Source organism: Salmo trutta, chromosome 12 (assembly GCF_901001165.1).
Source record: "Salmo trutta chromosome 12, fSalTru1.1, whole genome shotgun sequence".
NCBI classification, from domain to species: Eukaryota; Metazoa; Chordata; class Actinopteri; order Salmoniformes; family Salmonidae; genus Salmo; species Salmo trutta.
Window position 1 is genome coordinate 51,260,470 of NC_042968.1, and position 15,304 is coordinate 51,275,773.

The 15,304-nt window shown below is 42.9% G+C and overlaps 1 protein-coding gene across 5 annotated transcripts in view; it reads left to right on the forward strand.

The window, feature by feature from the left end:
* Positions 1–15,304, forward strand: part of LOC115203757 (stromelysin-3-like) — a 57,806-nt gene that overhangs the window by 28,724 nt on the left and 13,778 nt on the right. For all 5 annotated transcript variants that reach the window (XM_029768720.1, XM_029768721.1, XM_029768722.1 and 2 more), the window contains exon 3: positions 8,592–8,735. In XM_029768720.1, the coding sequence (XP_029624580.1) occupies positions 8,592–8,735 (144 nt within the window). The remainder of the gene's footprint in view (positions 1–8,591; positions 8,736–15,304) is intronic.

Sequence of the window (15,304 nt, forward strand, 5' to 3'; positions counted from 1 at the left end):
AACTTTTATACGTGGCGCGCACACTCAATATGTCACTGATGTCTTAGTGGTTTAGCCAGCATGCACAGAGATAGAAAGGCAATCCCTGTCAAGATAGACTGATTCACTCCAACATTACACTGGCTGACAAAGGCCGCTACAGGGGGGTATTTTCTTCTGAATGAAAGGTGGGTGATGGGGAAATATGTATCATGCTGGTCCCCATCCTAACTTCTTTTATATGCCCAAAAACAGTAATTATTTGGGTGAGATCACAGCCACTGTGACAGCTACATTTTATCTCAATATCAAATCATTTCTGGTTAACAATTCAGTAAGTTATTGTGATTATTTTCAATTAAAATGGTCAAAAAGAAACAAAAATAGCTTCTTAGCAAAGGACAATTCTTCAAGCAAGACAAGAATATTGCTAGGACTGTCTGGGAGCGCTCAGAGTGGGGAGGGGAAAACTAGCTGTTAATGGCAGAGGTTTGGAACTCCAAAGGCCAAAACTCCATCCCACCAAAACAAGCTGAAATCATCATTTTCACAATTGCACAGTATTATTCCAACCTCAGTGTGGAAATATACAGTGCATTGGGAAATTATTCAGACCCTTTCACTTCTTCCACATTTTACACAAATATCCGCAGCATTGAAGGTCCCCAAGAACACAGTGGCCTCCATCATTCTTAAATGGAAGAAGTTGGGAACCACCAAGACACTTTCTAGAGTTGTCCACCAGGCCAAACTGAGCAATAGGCGGAGAAGGGCCTTGGTCAAGGAGGTGACCAAGAACCCGATGGTCACTCTGACAGAGCTCCGGAGTTCCTCTGTGGAGATGGGAGAACCTTCCAGAAAGACAGCCATATCTGCATCACTCCACCAATCAGACCTTTATGGTAGTGTCTAGACAGAAGCCACTCCCCAGTAAAAGTCACATGACAGTGCACTTGGAGTTTGCCAAAAGGCACCCAAAGGACTCTCAGACCATGAGAAACAAGATTCTCTGGCCTGAATGACAAGCGTCACGTCTGGAGGAAACCAGGCACCGCTCATCACCTGGCCAATACCATGCCTACGGTGAAGCATGGTGGTGGCAATATCATGCTGTGGGGATGTTTTTCAGCAATAGGGACTGGGAGACAGGTCAGGATCAAGGGAAAGATGAACGGAGCAAAGTACAGAGAGATCCTTGATGAAAACCTGCTCCAGGACCTCCGACTGAGGCGAAGGTTCACCTTCAAACAGGACAACGACCCTAAGCACACAGCCAATACAACGCAGGGGTGGCTTCGAGACAAGTCTCTGAATGACCTTGAGTGGCCCAGCCAGATCCCGGACTTGAACCCGATCGAACTTCTCTAGAGAGACCTGAAAATAGCTGTGCAGCAACACTCCCCATCTAACCTGACAGAGCTTGAGAGGATCTGCAGAGAAGAATGGGAGAAACTCCCCAAGTACAGGTGTGCCAAGCTTGTAGCGTCTCAAGGCTGTAACGGCTGCCAAAAGAGCTTCAAAGTACTGAGTAAAGGGTCTGAATACTTATATAAAAAAATATATATTATATTTACTTATATAAATTTGCAAAAATGGCAAAAAAACGCTTTTTTTCATTGTCATTATGGGGTATTGTGTATAGATTGATGAGGGGAAAAGAACGATTTAATACATTTTAGAATAAGGCTCTAATGTAACAAAATTTGGAAAAAGTGAAGGGGTATAAATACTTTCCGAATGCACTGTATATAAATCACAGGACAATCCCTTTTTTACTGCACTGAGACATTTCAGTGATGGATAACTGACTGTTTTGTAGACTTGCAAATGCTGTCTTAAGCTCTGCTGTAGACATCAATAATATAATAAATGTGACCCGTTTCAGGAAACTAGGCTACTACTTCACAGGAGAGCCATTTGAACATAACCTTTTTTTTAATCAAAAATGTTTGTTTTTTTGGCAGAAATGTATTTTCGAATATGTGAACATTCATGTGCCTTAATAACAAACTTGTATGCCATCTGTAAATATGAATACAATTGTTAAATTACGAGCCTAGTTGGCAACCTTCCCGTTAGCCATGATTGGCTGAGATAATGAGTGTGCTGGACATGCCGAGAGATGAGTTTGGTTTGGTGCCATGTCGCACGCTTCTGTCTATTTGAGCTGGTCAGTATGTGTAGGTAATCCTGTCTAACGCAACTTTTTTTAAATGCATTGCGTAGTAAAACTGCAGAAGTGTTGCTCTCCACTTTCTGGAGTACTGAGTTTTGAAATCAGTGGAATTCGAGTGATAGCTAAGGAGATGGAAAAAAAACCTGTCTCCAGATCAAATCTTCAAACTAAGGGCAACCATGGCATCCGTGACAGGAGATGCATCCATCTATGATGTATACAGGTAAGATAGTCTAGCTAGCTATATTTTAAGATATTAGGTGTTTCTAATTTTGAGTGTACTGTTAGCTAGCTAACGTTAGCTGGCTGGCTCGCTAGCTAACGTTACATGTATGATCTTATTATTTGTATCTCAGAGCTATTTTCTTGGCTAGTTATAGCCTAATGTTAGCTAGCTAACATTGAATCTGGTTGGTTAGCTACCTGCAGATTCATGCAGGGTAGTAACATCATGAGTTGGAATTATGGTTCATTGTTTAGCTAGCTACATGTCTTAACAAAAGACTCCACTATGCAAGTAATCATTTTGGGTGCGTTTGTCAATTCAGTCTGGCCATCTAGTCCGATTTCAGAGCGCACCCGACTGAGTGTGCCAGAGCACAGAATAACTAATGAATTTACGGATGCTTAACAAACGTTGAATATGGCCGGTGTCAGTAAATGTCAGCAAAAAAGCGTAAATAAATTGTTGCCAGCAGCACAGTTAGTCACCAAAGCTCTGGATAACATGAAAACAGTCTAACCAGCTCTGCTAGGGCAAGTAGAATGGTCAGAGTTTGGGTGGGGGCTAAAGCTTAAGAGGGTGTGAATGATGATGAATGGGTGTAGACAAAGAAGAGCTCTCCAGTAGGTACCAAAACATTCAAAGGCCATTTTCTCAAAAGTGAGGTTACAAGTTTATCAACTTTCAAAGCAGAATTACTTTTCCATTGTTCCTCAAATGCAGTGTATGATATACCATTTTGTAGCTCTGTGTCTCTGCTTTTATCCAATGTAAAAAACACAATTTCAAATGTTGCTACATAAGACCGAATCAAGGCGGTCAGTCACATATGCAATTTAGCAGACACCTTTATCCAAACCGACTTAGTCATGCATGCATACATTTTACGTTTGGGTGGTCCGGGAATCAAACTCACTACCCTTGCATTACAAGCAACATGCTCTACTAACTGAGCTACAAAGGACCTCAAAGGAGAGGGTGCCCAGTCTCTGTGTATTTAGTGTTTAGCTGTGTTTATGTTTATGATATAATTTCAAACCAAACGTAACAGAAAACTAGGAGGCACTACTTCAATTTAGTTTGGTATTTCTTTGCCTTTGAAGCATATTTTGATTGACACGGTGAACCCTGTGCCCTCAGGGTCGTTTGGTCTCCTCGTGTTTTGACTGCCTCAGCTCTTCCATTACAGTTAAAAGACAGGCCTAGCCAGACATTGGCCACCCTCCTACTCCGTCATTAGGAGTCTGGCAGTCGTGACCTGAAAAACCACAGCCATTTACAAGAGTCAGAGCACTCAAGCATGTTACAGCAGTGCAGCCCACATATTTCCCAACATCTGCACATACAGCTCAGCAGGGAGGGGGCTGGAGAGGGGAAAGGTCAAGCTAATAGTTACTTCCAGGAGAGTGTTATCAGAGCAGAGCCAAGAAGAATAAGTATTTGTTGTTGCGGAACTCAATTTCCTTTTCAACACTACAGTAAGTGTCACTCTTGAGAAAAAATCTAGACGATGTAAAAACATAGAAGAGAGAAATAATGGTGTAGAATAAAAAATAGAGAGCTCATGTTGTCATGTGAAAAATGCCATATGTATTGATCAAACGTAAAAATGCTGAGTATAATCAACCACCCTTCGCCAAACACCAAAATATTGCCTCATTAGTCATCATTACTCATGTTCCCTTTGAGGTAACCACTTACTAAGTATCCCTAAATATAGCTTCATGGTCATTTTGCTGATTGTCAACAGGCACAGAACCTCCCGTGCCCTTTACTCCCTCACACACAATAATTTCTGCACACACAGCTGAGTGGCCTCTTTTCAAGAAAGAAATGATTTACAGCACAGTAAGGGTGTGTACTGTACTCTGCTGGCTCATCACATTTTTACCTCAGGAGACACACAACATCACAGAGCGGGACCTGCATCTTTTGCCCCTCGAGCCAGCAATCAGCACTGTTGTTCCCACTCTGGTTCCACTCCTCTTCTCCCACAGTGGCTGGCTGTGGTGAGGAACAAGTCGAGCGACTGACTCCAGGGGGGGTCATTACCAGACCAGTGTTTTGCTGTCTCCTCTGTGTTAACTTTGTTGTAATAATAACGGACTGTAGCATTAGCGACACAGTGACTGTTCCATAGTAGTCTCTTACTCCTCCCAGAGCACAACTTTAAAGTGGAACTGACAGTGTTTTAATTAGTTAGCAGATATGAAACAGACAGTCATATCAGTCAAAATATCAAATTCCCAGTTTATGCTACAAAACCAACTTTGTAAAGGTTATAAAAATAGGTTATATTTTACTCAGAATTCCATGACATACAGTAAGGCGTTGTTGGCTGCAGTCCAATGCATGATTAATATAATTCAACAATACATTTCTTGGTAGTCCCAAAAATATTGCTATCAGGTTGTAAATCAAAGCTGGCCTGGTACATTGTTTGCTACCTCCACCCATTTGGAATGCACTGTTTCAGTTTCAATGACTCAATATTTTGAAAATACGGACGACTGTAACTAAGGCTGGGAATGTCAATACAAGTCCCAGCAACCACTGACAATGAATAACCAAAAAACTAAATCTGAAACAAAATACCATGCAAAGGAAAAACATGTACACCAATTCCAACATTTCAGCAGTAACCTAGGCTGGCTACTCAACTACAATACATTGAGTGCACCATACAGCAATGCTGCATTCATTATGTATTTAGCAAGCTAAAAACACAGAGCCTAACATTAGCTATCTACTAGGAGGACGTCGTGTCATTGGAGGAGTGGGTAAGTGACCGACTTTTCCCCCAATATCGTTTTTCAGTGGCTACAGCTAAAGATACAGCTGTCATTTGCTACTGCCTGAAAACACACACTCCAGTTCAAAGTGCAGGCCCGTGTGGCAAATAGCTTATTTGCATATAGGCCTAATGTAGCTCTGATTGGCTATGGCACATCGGTCTGCGTAGACTCCGGTCTTGGACAAGACAGATTTTTTATTTACGGCAGTGTCTATTAATTGTCCAAACCCACAGCCGCCTTCCCACTCTATATTGCTATAGAATTTTCACAAATGCTTTACTATACAGTACCAGTCAAAAGTTTGGACACACCTACTCATTCCAGGGTTTCTTTATTTTTACTATGTAGAATAATAGAGACGACATCAAAACTATGAAATAACACATATGGAATCATCTAGTAAGCAAAAAAGTGTTAAACAAATATATTTGAGATTCTTCAAAGTAGCCACCCTTTGCCTTGATGACAACTTTGCACACTCTTCGCATTCTCTCAGCCAGCTTCATGAGGTAGTCACCTGGAATGCCTTTCAATTAACAGGTGTGCCTTGTTAAAAGTTAATTTGTGGAATTTCTTTCCTTCTAAATGCATTTGAGCCAATCAGTTGTGTTGTGACAAGATAGGCTTATCTTCTGTATACCACCCATATTTGGTAAAAGATCAAGTCCATATTAAGAACAGCTCAAATAAGAAAAGAGAAACAACAGTCCATCATTACTTTAAGACATGAAGATCAGTCAATCCGGAAAATGTCAAGAACTTTGAAAGTTTCTTAAAGTGCAGTCGCAAAAACTATTAAGCCCTTTGATGAAACTGTCTCTCATGAGAACTGCAACAGGAAATGAAGACCCAGAGTTACCTCTGCTGCAGAGGATAAGTTCATTAGAGTTACCTGCCTCAGAAACCTCAGCCCAAATAAATGCTTCACAGAGTTCATGTAACAGACACATCTCAACATCAAGTGTTCAGAGGAGACTGTGTGAATCAGGCCTTCATGGTCGAATTGCTGCAAAGAAACCACTACTAAAGGGCACCAATAATGTCACGCTGGTATGAAGGGATCGGGAGACAGGCACAGGAATGCGTAATAGGGTTTATTTCCCAAATGACAGCGTGCCGTGTAAAGGCACGTGGAAGAAGACCAAACAAACACGTATACAAAACACAGGGGAGAACCCCAAACAAAAGAGCGAGGAGTACCTCGAATAAATGCACAATGATTATCACACGGGACGAGACCCATAATCATTTGCACAATATACACGGCACGAAAGCCAAAACAATATAGCACAGGTACTCACATGACCAATGGACATTGGACCAATAATCAACAGGACAATGGTGAACAAAGGGCACACTTACACAATTACTAATAAAAATGGGAATAGGGACCAGGTGTGCGTAATGACAGTTCCAGAGGGATCCGTGACAAATAAGAAGAGACTTGTTTGGGCCAAGAAACACGAGCAATGGACATTAGATCGGTGGAATTCTGTCCTTTGATCTGATGAGTCCAAATTTGAGATTTTTGGTTCCAACCGCCGTGTCATTGTGAGACGCAGAGTAGGTGAATAGATGATCTCCACATGTGAGGTTCCCACCATGAAGCAAGGAGGAGGATGTATGATTATGTGGGGGTGCTTTGCTGGTGACAGTTGGTTATTTATTTAGAATTCAAGGCACACTTAACCAGCATGGCTACCACAGCATTCTGCAGCGATACGCCATCCCATCTGGTTTGCGCTTAGTGGGACTATCATTTGTTTTTCAACAGGACAACGACCCAACACCTCCAGGCTGTATAAGGGCTATCTGACCAAAAAGGAGTGTGATGGCGTGCTGCATCAGATGACCTGGCAATCACCTGACATCAACCCAGTTGAGATGGTTTGGGATGAGTTGGACCACAGAGTGGAGGAAAACAGCCAACTAGTGCTCAGCATATGTGGGAACTACTTCAAGACTGTTGGAAAAGCATTCCAAGTGAAGCTGGTTGAGAGAATGCCAAGGGTGTGCAAAGCTGTCAAGGCAAAGGGGGGCTACTTTGAAGAATCAAAAATATAACATATTTTGATTTGTTGAACACTTTTTTGTTTACTACATGATTCCATATGTGTTATTTCATAGTTTTGATGTATTCACTATTAGTCTACATTGTAGAAAATAGTCCAAATAAAGAAAAACCCTTGAATGAAGGGTTTGTCCAAATTTTTTACTGGTACTGTACGTCATCCCCCAAAACGTCATACATTCATGAAAATGTGAAAATGACCATATCTAAGTGCTTGATTGTCATATATTTTTTAAAGGTGTCATATTCTTTCTGAAGGTGTATATGATTTTAATAAGATTTCATGTTGTTAAAACGCTATCAGTTCCACTTTAATGGGAGTCTGCTCCAGGCATCAGGTGCTGTAGGTGGAATCGGGCCCCGGCATGCATCACCCTCGTAGGGTTAGGGAGTTTTTAATTTAGGTAGAGTGGGGTTATATAGTAACAGCACAACCTGGCCTCTCCTGTCTGGGCATGCATGTAGGGCCTCCACACAATGAGACACAATCAATTTCTCTAACGCACCAAACTACCCACACAAGCCATTATGAAATCTAAAATGAAGAATGAAAGTGATAGCCGCCATGGCTGGTATCAAGGGAGGTAGAAGAGAAAATGTCTGCAGGGCAGGGGGGCAACGGATTGCGAATGAAAGAGGTGGTGGATAATGGCACGAGATGGAGACAAAACATGTCACGGTTGTTTAAATGTACGGAGTAGCCTGGGGAAAACAAGCGCTGCCCTTTCTGTCTGTCAACGCCTGTCATAATAATGCAGGTCTTACTGTTTGGAAGCGCAAATAACCTCCGTCAACTCACCCTTTAGCCTTCTCTGATAATCCACATCAACTGTGAACAAGTGAAGTTATGTTGCTATGTACTGCACATGACCTATGCCTTGAATAACTGAAGTATGAATCCGAATACATGATTCTGAATAAAGAGTGTTGGTTGGTTGGTTGGTTAGCTGGGTCAGTATGCAAGCACCTCTATCTCATAGTCTTTGTTCATGTTGCTGTATACGAACCATGCCATCATGGTGTCAGTTGATCTGCCATTGTGCAGACAGTTGAGCTAATCCATAGATCCCATTCAGCAACATATGATATCAGATTCCTTTGTTTGTCAGCTCCAACCCGCCAGTCAAGCTGGGCAGCATCAGACTGGGCTTTGCGCCCACTTTACTGCAGCCTCTCTCACAACAGCCAGATTATCCCGGGCCGAGGCCAGGGTCACCTCGTGCCCATAAAGCAACCAGAGAAATGCCCCCTGCAAAAGAGGATTATGGGTAGAACACAAAGATGCCAATCACACCGGTGGTCCTTGACACAAGTGTGTGTGTGTGTGTGTATGTGTGTGTGTCGCAGGATTATGCGCTTCCCTTGGCAACTGAGTAAGGAGAAAGTGCGTCGAATCCTACAGGAGGCGCTGCTTGTGTGGAGTGACGTCACGCCCCTGAAGTTCACCGAGGTCAGCAGTGGGAGAGCTGACATCATCATCGACTTCACCAGGTAATAATCATACTAGATGATAGATGTTCTAAGTTTGTATTTGTGCATTGTGGTCAGAGGCAAAAACAACTTGTATCTGCTAACACTGAGAACCTGAGGCATCCAAAGTGTCAGGCATGGGATCAAGATCAACTCTTTTTCAACACACTTATTTCAGGAAAAAAATTGAAAGTTCAGGAAATTAAGACAATAATGCCCCATCAATTAGTATGACAGTTTTTATTAAATATACTTTCAATATACCAGCATAACTCAACTAGAAATGAATCACAGTATTTGCACACATCAGCACTGCCATACAGTATACAGTACCAGTCAAACGTTTGGACACACCTACACGTTCAAGGGTTTTTCTTTATTTTTACTACAATGTAGAATAATAGTGAAGACATCAACTATGAAATAACACATATGGAATCATGAATTAAACAAAAAAAAACTGTTAAACAAATAAAAATTTATTTGAGATTCTTCAAAGTAGCCACCCCTTGCCTTGATGATAGATTTGCACTCTTGGCATTCTCTCAACCAGCTTCATGAGGAATGCTTTTCCAACAGTCTTGGAGTTTCCACATATGCTGAGCACTTGTTGGCTGCTTTTCCTTCACTCTGCGGTCCAATTTATCCTAAACCATCTCAATTGGGTTGAGGTCGGGTGATCGTGGAGGCCAGGCCATCTGATGCAGCACTCCAGCACTCTCCTTTTTGGTCAAATAGCCCTTACACAGCCTGGAGGTGTGTTGGGTCATTGTCCTGTTGGGGGAAAAAATGATAGTCCCACTAAGCGCGAACCAGATTTGATGGCGTATCCCTGCAGAATGCTGTGGTAGCCATGCTGGTTAAGTGTGCCTTGAATTCTAAATAAATCACACTGTCACCAGTAAAGCACCCCCACACCATCACACCTCCTCCTCCATGCTTCACGGTGGAAACCACACATGCGGAGATCATCTGTTCACCTACTCTGCGTCTCACAAAGACATGGCGGTTGGAACCAAAAATCTCAAATTTGGACTCAGACTAAAGGTCACATTTCCACCAGTCTAATGTCCATTGCTTGTGTTTCTTGGCTCAAGCAAGTCTCTTATTGGTGTCCTTTATTACTGGTTTCTTTGCAGCAATTTGAACATGAAGGCCTGATTCACGCAGTCTCCTCTGAACAGTTGATGTTGAGATGTGTCTGTTACTTGAACTCTGTGAAGCATTTATTTGGGCTGCAATTTCTGAGGCTGGTAACAGTAATGAACTTATCCTCTGTAGCAGAGGTAACTTTGGGTCTTCTTTTCCTGTGGCGGTGCTCATGAGAGCCAGTTACATCCTAGTGCTTGATGGTTTTTGCGACTGCACTTTAACTTCTATGGGAAAAGTGGGACGTGAGCGTCCCACTCTATTCAACAGCCAGTGGAAGAGTGTGGCACGAAATACAAAAACCTTAAAAATGCTATAACTTCAATTTCTCAAACATATGACTATTTCACACCATTTGAAAGATAAGACTCTCGTTAATCCAACCACATTGTCCGATTTCAAAAGGCTTTACAGCGAAAGCAAAACATTAGATTATGTCAGGAGAGTACCCAGCCAGAAATAATCACAAAGCAAGCATATATGTCACAAAAACCCAAACCACAGCTAAATGCAGCACAAACCTTTGATGATCTTCATCAGATGACACTCCTAGGACATAATGTTATACAATACATGCATGTTTTGTTCAATCAAGTTCATATTTATCAAAAACCAGCTTTTTAAATTAGCATGTGATGTTCAGAACTAGCATACCCACCGCAAACGTCCAGTGAATTTACTAAATTACTCACGATTAACGTTTACAGAATACATAACAATTATTTTAAGAATTATAGATACAGAACTCCTTTATGCAATCGCGGTGTCAGATTTTAAAATAGCTTTTCGGCGAAAGAACATTTTGCAATATTCTGAGTAGATAGCCCGGTCATCACGGCTAGCTAATTTGACACCCACCAAGTTTGGCCCTCACCAAACTCAGATTTACTATAAGAAAAATTGGATTACCTTTGCTGTTCTTCGTCAGAATGCACTCCCAGGACTTCTACTTCAACAACAAATGTTGTTTTGGTTCCAAATAATCCATAGTTATATTGAAATAGCTCCGTTTTGTTCGTGCGTTCAGGTCACAATCCGAAGGGTGACGCGCGAGCACATTTCGTGACAAAAAATTTAAAAATATTCCATTACCATACTTCGAAGCATGTCAAACGCTGTTTAAAATCTATTTTTATGCGATTTTTCTCGTAAAATAGCGATAATATTCCAACCGGGCGACGTTGTATTCATTCAAAGAGAGAAAGAAAAACATGGAGTCGTCTCATGAACGCGCATCTCCAGTGTCACTGTTCTCAGCCTGACCACTCACAAAATCTCCTGCTGTTTTTCACCCAGAGACTGGAGAGACGTCATTCCATTTTATGGCGCCTTCTGAGAGCCAATGGAAGCCTTAGAAAATGACACTTTACAGCAGAGAATCTGTATTTTCGATAGAGATGCAACTGAAGGACAACAAATTGTCAGACAGGGCACTTCCTGTATGGAATCTTCTCAGGTTTTGGCCTGCCATTTGAGTTCTGTTATACTCACAGACACCATTCAAACAGTTTTAGAAACGTTAGAGTCTTTTCTATCCAAACCAGTTTAAATCGGGTACGTTTTTTTATCCGGCCGTGCAAATACTGCCCCCTTGCCCCAACAGGTTAAGTGATTAGAGATGGTTGGACAGATAATCTGCTCTGCTGTTGGACATTCATACAGCTGTGTGAAGGTGAGATAGGGGATGTTATTTGTTTAGAAAACTGGTGGGAAATAAGGGAGGGGTGTTACAGCTAGTACGGGTGTAAAATGTGTAACAGGCCAACACCAGTGTTCAGTTATCTCAGTCAAATCACCAACCTCAATCCAATCCAAAAATGTGATACATGTACTGTGTGTATGAATTGGAGAATGGTCAGTTATTTTCAAAGAAAGTTTCTATAATTCCTGAATTGAATTTCCAATCCAGACCCTGAATTCACCAACTCAGTTAAATTGAGGTGAATTAACCCCAACCCTGCCCGTCACTCACCCATGTCTACAATACAGATGTAGGATCTTAATTTAATCACTGTTTTGTTCCTGAGAATTGTCCTGCACAGCCAGAAATGCAAACTTGTAGTGTGTTCAATGTTTAAAAAGGCTTCTAAAGTTTGTAATTTCAACTTCAAATGTCCATTAATTATAATCCACATAATAAATCACATTTCTTGCTGTGGCAGGATTATATTCCTGCTGTAGCAAACTGGCTCTAATTAACATCCTAGGTCTGTAAGCCATGCTTCAGGGTGGACCCCCCCCCCCCTCACACTCTTCAACCTGCACTTGAATGTTACAAAGCAGGACTTGTTTGCTGCGGTTTATGTGAATGAACGTCCTCAGGGCAAACTTTCTCCACTCTCATCTGATTTTTTGTTCTGGCACGAGCACAACAGAATTATATTACCTTGTCTTAAATGACTGTAGTTTTACAGTATCCACCTCCAGACCAACAGTGCCTTCAGAAAGTATTAATACCACTTGACTTATTCCACATTTTGTTGTCAAAAGGCTAAATGGTTTAAATATATATTTTTCTCCCCCATCTACACAAAGTACTCCATAACGACAAAAAGGAAACAGGTTTTTAAACATTTTTGCAAATGTATTACAAATACAAAACAGAAATACCTTATTTACATAAGTATTCAGACGCTTTGCTATGAGACTCGAAATTGAGCTCAGGTGCATCCTGTTTCCATTGATCATCCTTAATGTTTCTACAACTTCATTGGAATCCACCTGTGGTAAATTCAATTGATTGGACATGATTTGGAAAGGCACACACCTGTCTATATAAAGTCCCACAGTTGAAGACGAGTGCATGTCAGAGCAAAAACCAAGCCATGAGGTTGAAGGAATTGTCCGTAGAGCTCCGAGACAGGATTGTGTCGAGGCACAGATCTGGGAAGAGTACCAAAAAATATCTGCAGCATTGAAGGTCCTCAAGAACATAGTGGCCTACATCATTGTTAAATGGAAAAAGTTTTGAACCACCAAGACTCTTCCTAGAGCTGGCCGCCCGAGGAAAACTGAGCAATCGGGGGAGAAGGGCCTTGGTCAGGGAGGGAAGCCACTCCTCAATAGAAGGCACAGGACAGACCACTTGAAGTTTGCCAAGCATCACGTCTGGAGGAAACCATCACAGCACGGTGAAGCATGGTGGTGGCAGCATCATGCTGTGGGGATGAGGGAAAGATGAACGGAGCAAAGTACAGAGAGATCCTTGATGAAAACCTGCTCCAGAGCGCTCGGGACCTCAGACTGGGCCGAAGGCTCACCTTCCAACAGGACAACGACCCTAATCACACAGCCAAGACAACGCAGGAGTGGCTTCGGGACAAGTCTCTGATTGTCTTTGAGTGGCCCAGCCAGAGCCCGGACTTGAACCTGATCGAACATTACTGGAGAGACCTGCAGCAACGCTCCCCGATCCAACCTGACAGAGCTTGAGAGGATCTGAAGAGAAGAATGGGAGAAACTCCCCAAATACAGGTGTGCCAAGCTTGTAGCGTCACACTCAAGAAGACTTGAGGCTGTAATCCCTGCCAAAGGTGCTTCAACAAAGAAGGGTCTGAATACTTATGTAAATATTATAGTTCAGTTTTTTATTTGTAATAAATTTCTGCACATTTCTATAAACCTGTTTTTGCTTTGTCATTATGGCGTATTGTGTGTAGATTGATGAGATAATAAAAAAAAAAATGTTAGAACAAGGCTGTAACTTCCATTACATTTACATTTAAGTAATTTAGCAGACGCTCTTATCCAGAGCGACTTACAAATTGGTGCATTCACCTTATGATATCCACTGGAACAACCACTTTACAATAGTGCATCTAAATCTTTTAAGGGGGGGGGGGTTAGAAGGATTACTTTATCCTATCCTAGGTATTCCTTAAAGAGGTGGGGTTTCAGGTGTCTCCGGAAGGTGGTGATTGACTCCGCTGTCCTGGCGTCGTGAGGGAGTTTGTTCCACCATTGGGGTGCCAGAGCAGCGAACAGTTTTGACTGGGCTGAGCGGGAACTGTACTTCCTCAGAGGTAGGGAGGTGAGCAGGCCAGAGGTGGATGAACGCAGTGCCCTTGTTTGGGTGTAGGGCCTGATCAGAGCCTGAAGGTACGGAGGTGCCGTTCCCCTCACAGCTCCGTAGGCAAGCACCATGGTCTTGTAGCAGATGCGAGCTTCAACTGGAAGCCAGTGGAGAGAGCGGAGGAGCGGGGTGACGTGAGAGAACTTGGGAAGGTTGAACACCAGACGGGCTGCGGCATTCTGGATGAGTTTAGGGGTTTAATGGCACAGGCAGGGAGCCCAGCCAACAGCGAGTTGCAGTAATCCAGACGGGAGATGACAAGTGCCTGGATTAGGACCTGCGCCGCTTCCTGTGTGAGGCAGGGTCGTACTCTGCGAATGTTGTAGAGCATGAACCTACAGGAATGGGTCACCGCCTTGATGTTAGTTGAGAACGACAGGGTGTTGTCCAGGATCACGCCAAGGTTCTTAGCACTCTGGGAGGAGGACACAATGGAGTTGTCAACCGTGATGGCGAGATCATGGAACGGGCAGTCCTTCCCCGGGAGGAAGAGCAGCTCCATCTTGCCGAGGTTCAGCTTGAGGTGGTGATCCGTCATCCACACTGATATGTCTGCCAGACATGCAGAGATGCGATTCGCCACCTGGTTATCAGAAGGGGGAAAGGAGAAGATTAATTGTGTGTCGTCTGCATAGCAATGATAGGAGAGACCATGTGAGGATATGACAGAGCCAAGTGACTTGGTGTATAGCGAGAATAGGAAAGGGCCTAGAACAGAGCCCTGGGGGACACCAGTGGTGAGAGCACGTGGTGCGGAGACAGATTCTCGCCACGCCACCTGGTAGGAGCGACCTGTCAGGTAGGACGCAATCCAAGCATGGGCCGCGCCGGAGATGCCCAACTCGGAGAGGGTGGAGAGGAGGATCTGATGGTTCACAGTATCAAAGGCAGCCGATAGGTCTAGAAGGATGAGAGCAGAGGAGAGAGAGTTAGCTTTAGCAGTGCGGAGTGCCTCCGTGACACAGAGAAGAGCAGTCTCAGTTGAATGACTAGTCTTGAAACCTGACTGATTTGGATCAAGAAGGTCATTCTGAGAGAGATAGCAGGAGAGCTGGCCAAGGACGGCACGTTCAAGAGTTTTTGAGAAAAAAGAAAGAAGGGATACTGGTCTGTAGTTGTTGACATCAGAGGGATCGAGTGTAGGTTTTTTCAGAAGGGGTGCAACTCTCACTCTCTTGAAGACGGAAGGGACGTAGCCAGCGGTCAAGGATGACCGCTGGGGTTTGAATACTTTCCGAATGCACTGTAAGTATTCACACCCCTGAGTCAATACATGTTAGAATCATTTTTGGCAGTGATTACAGCTGTGAGTCTTTCTGGGTAAGTCTCTAAGAGCTTTTCACACCTGAATTTTACAATATTTGTACAT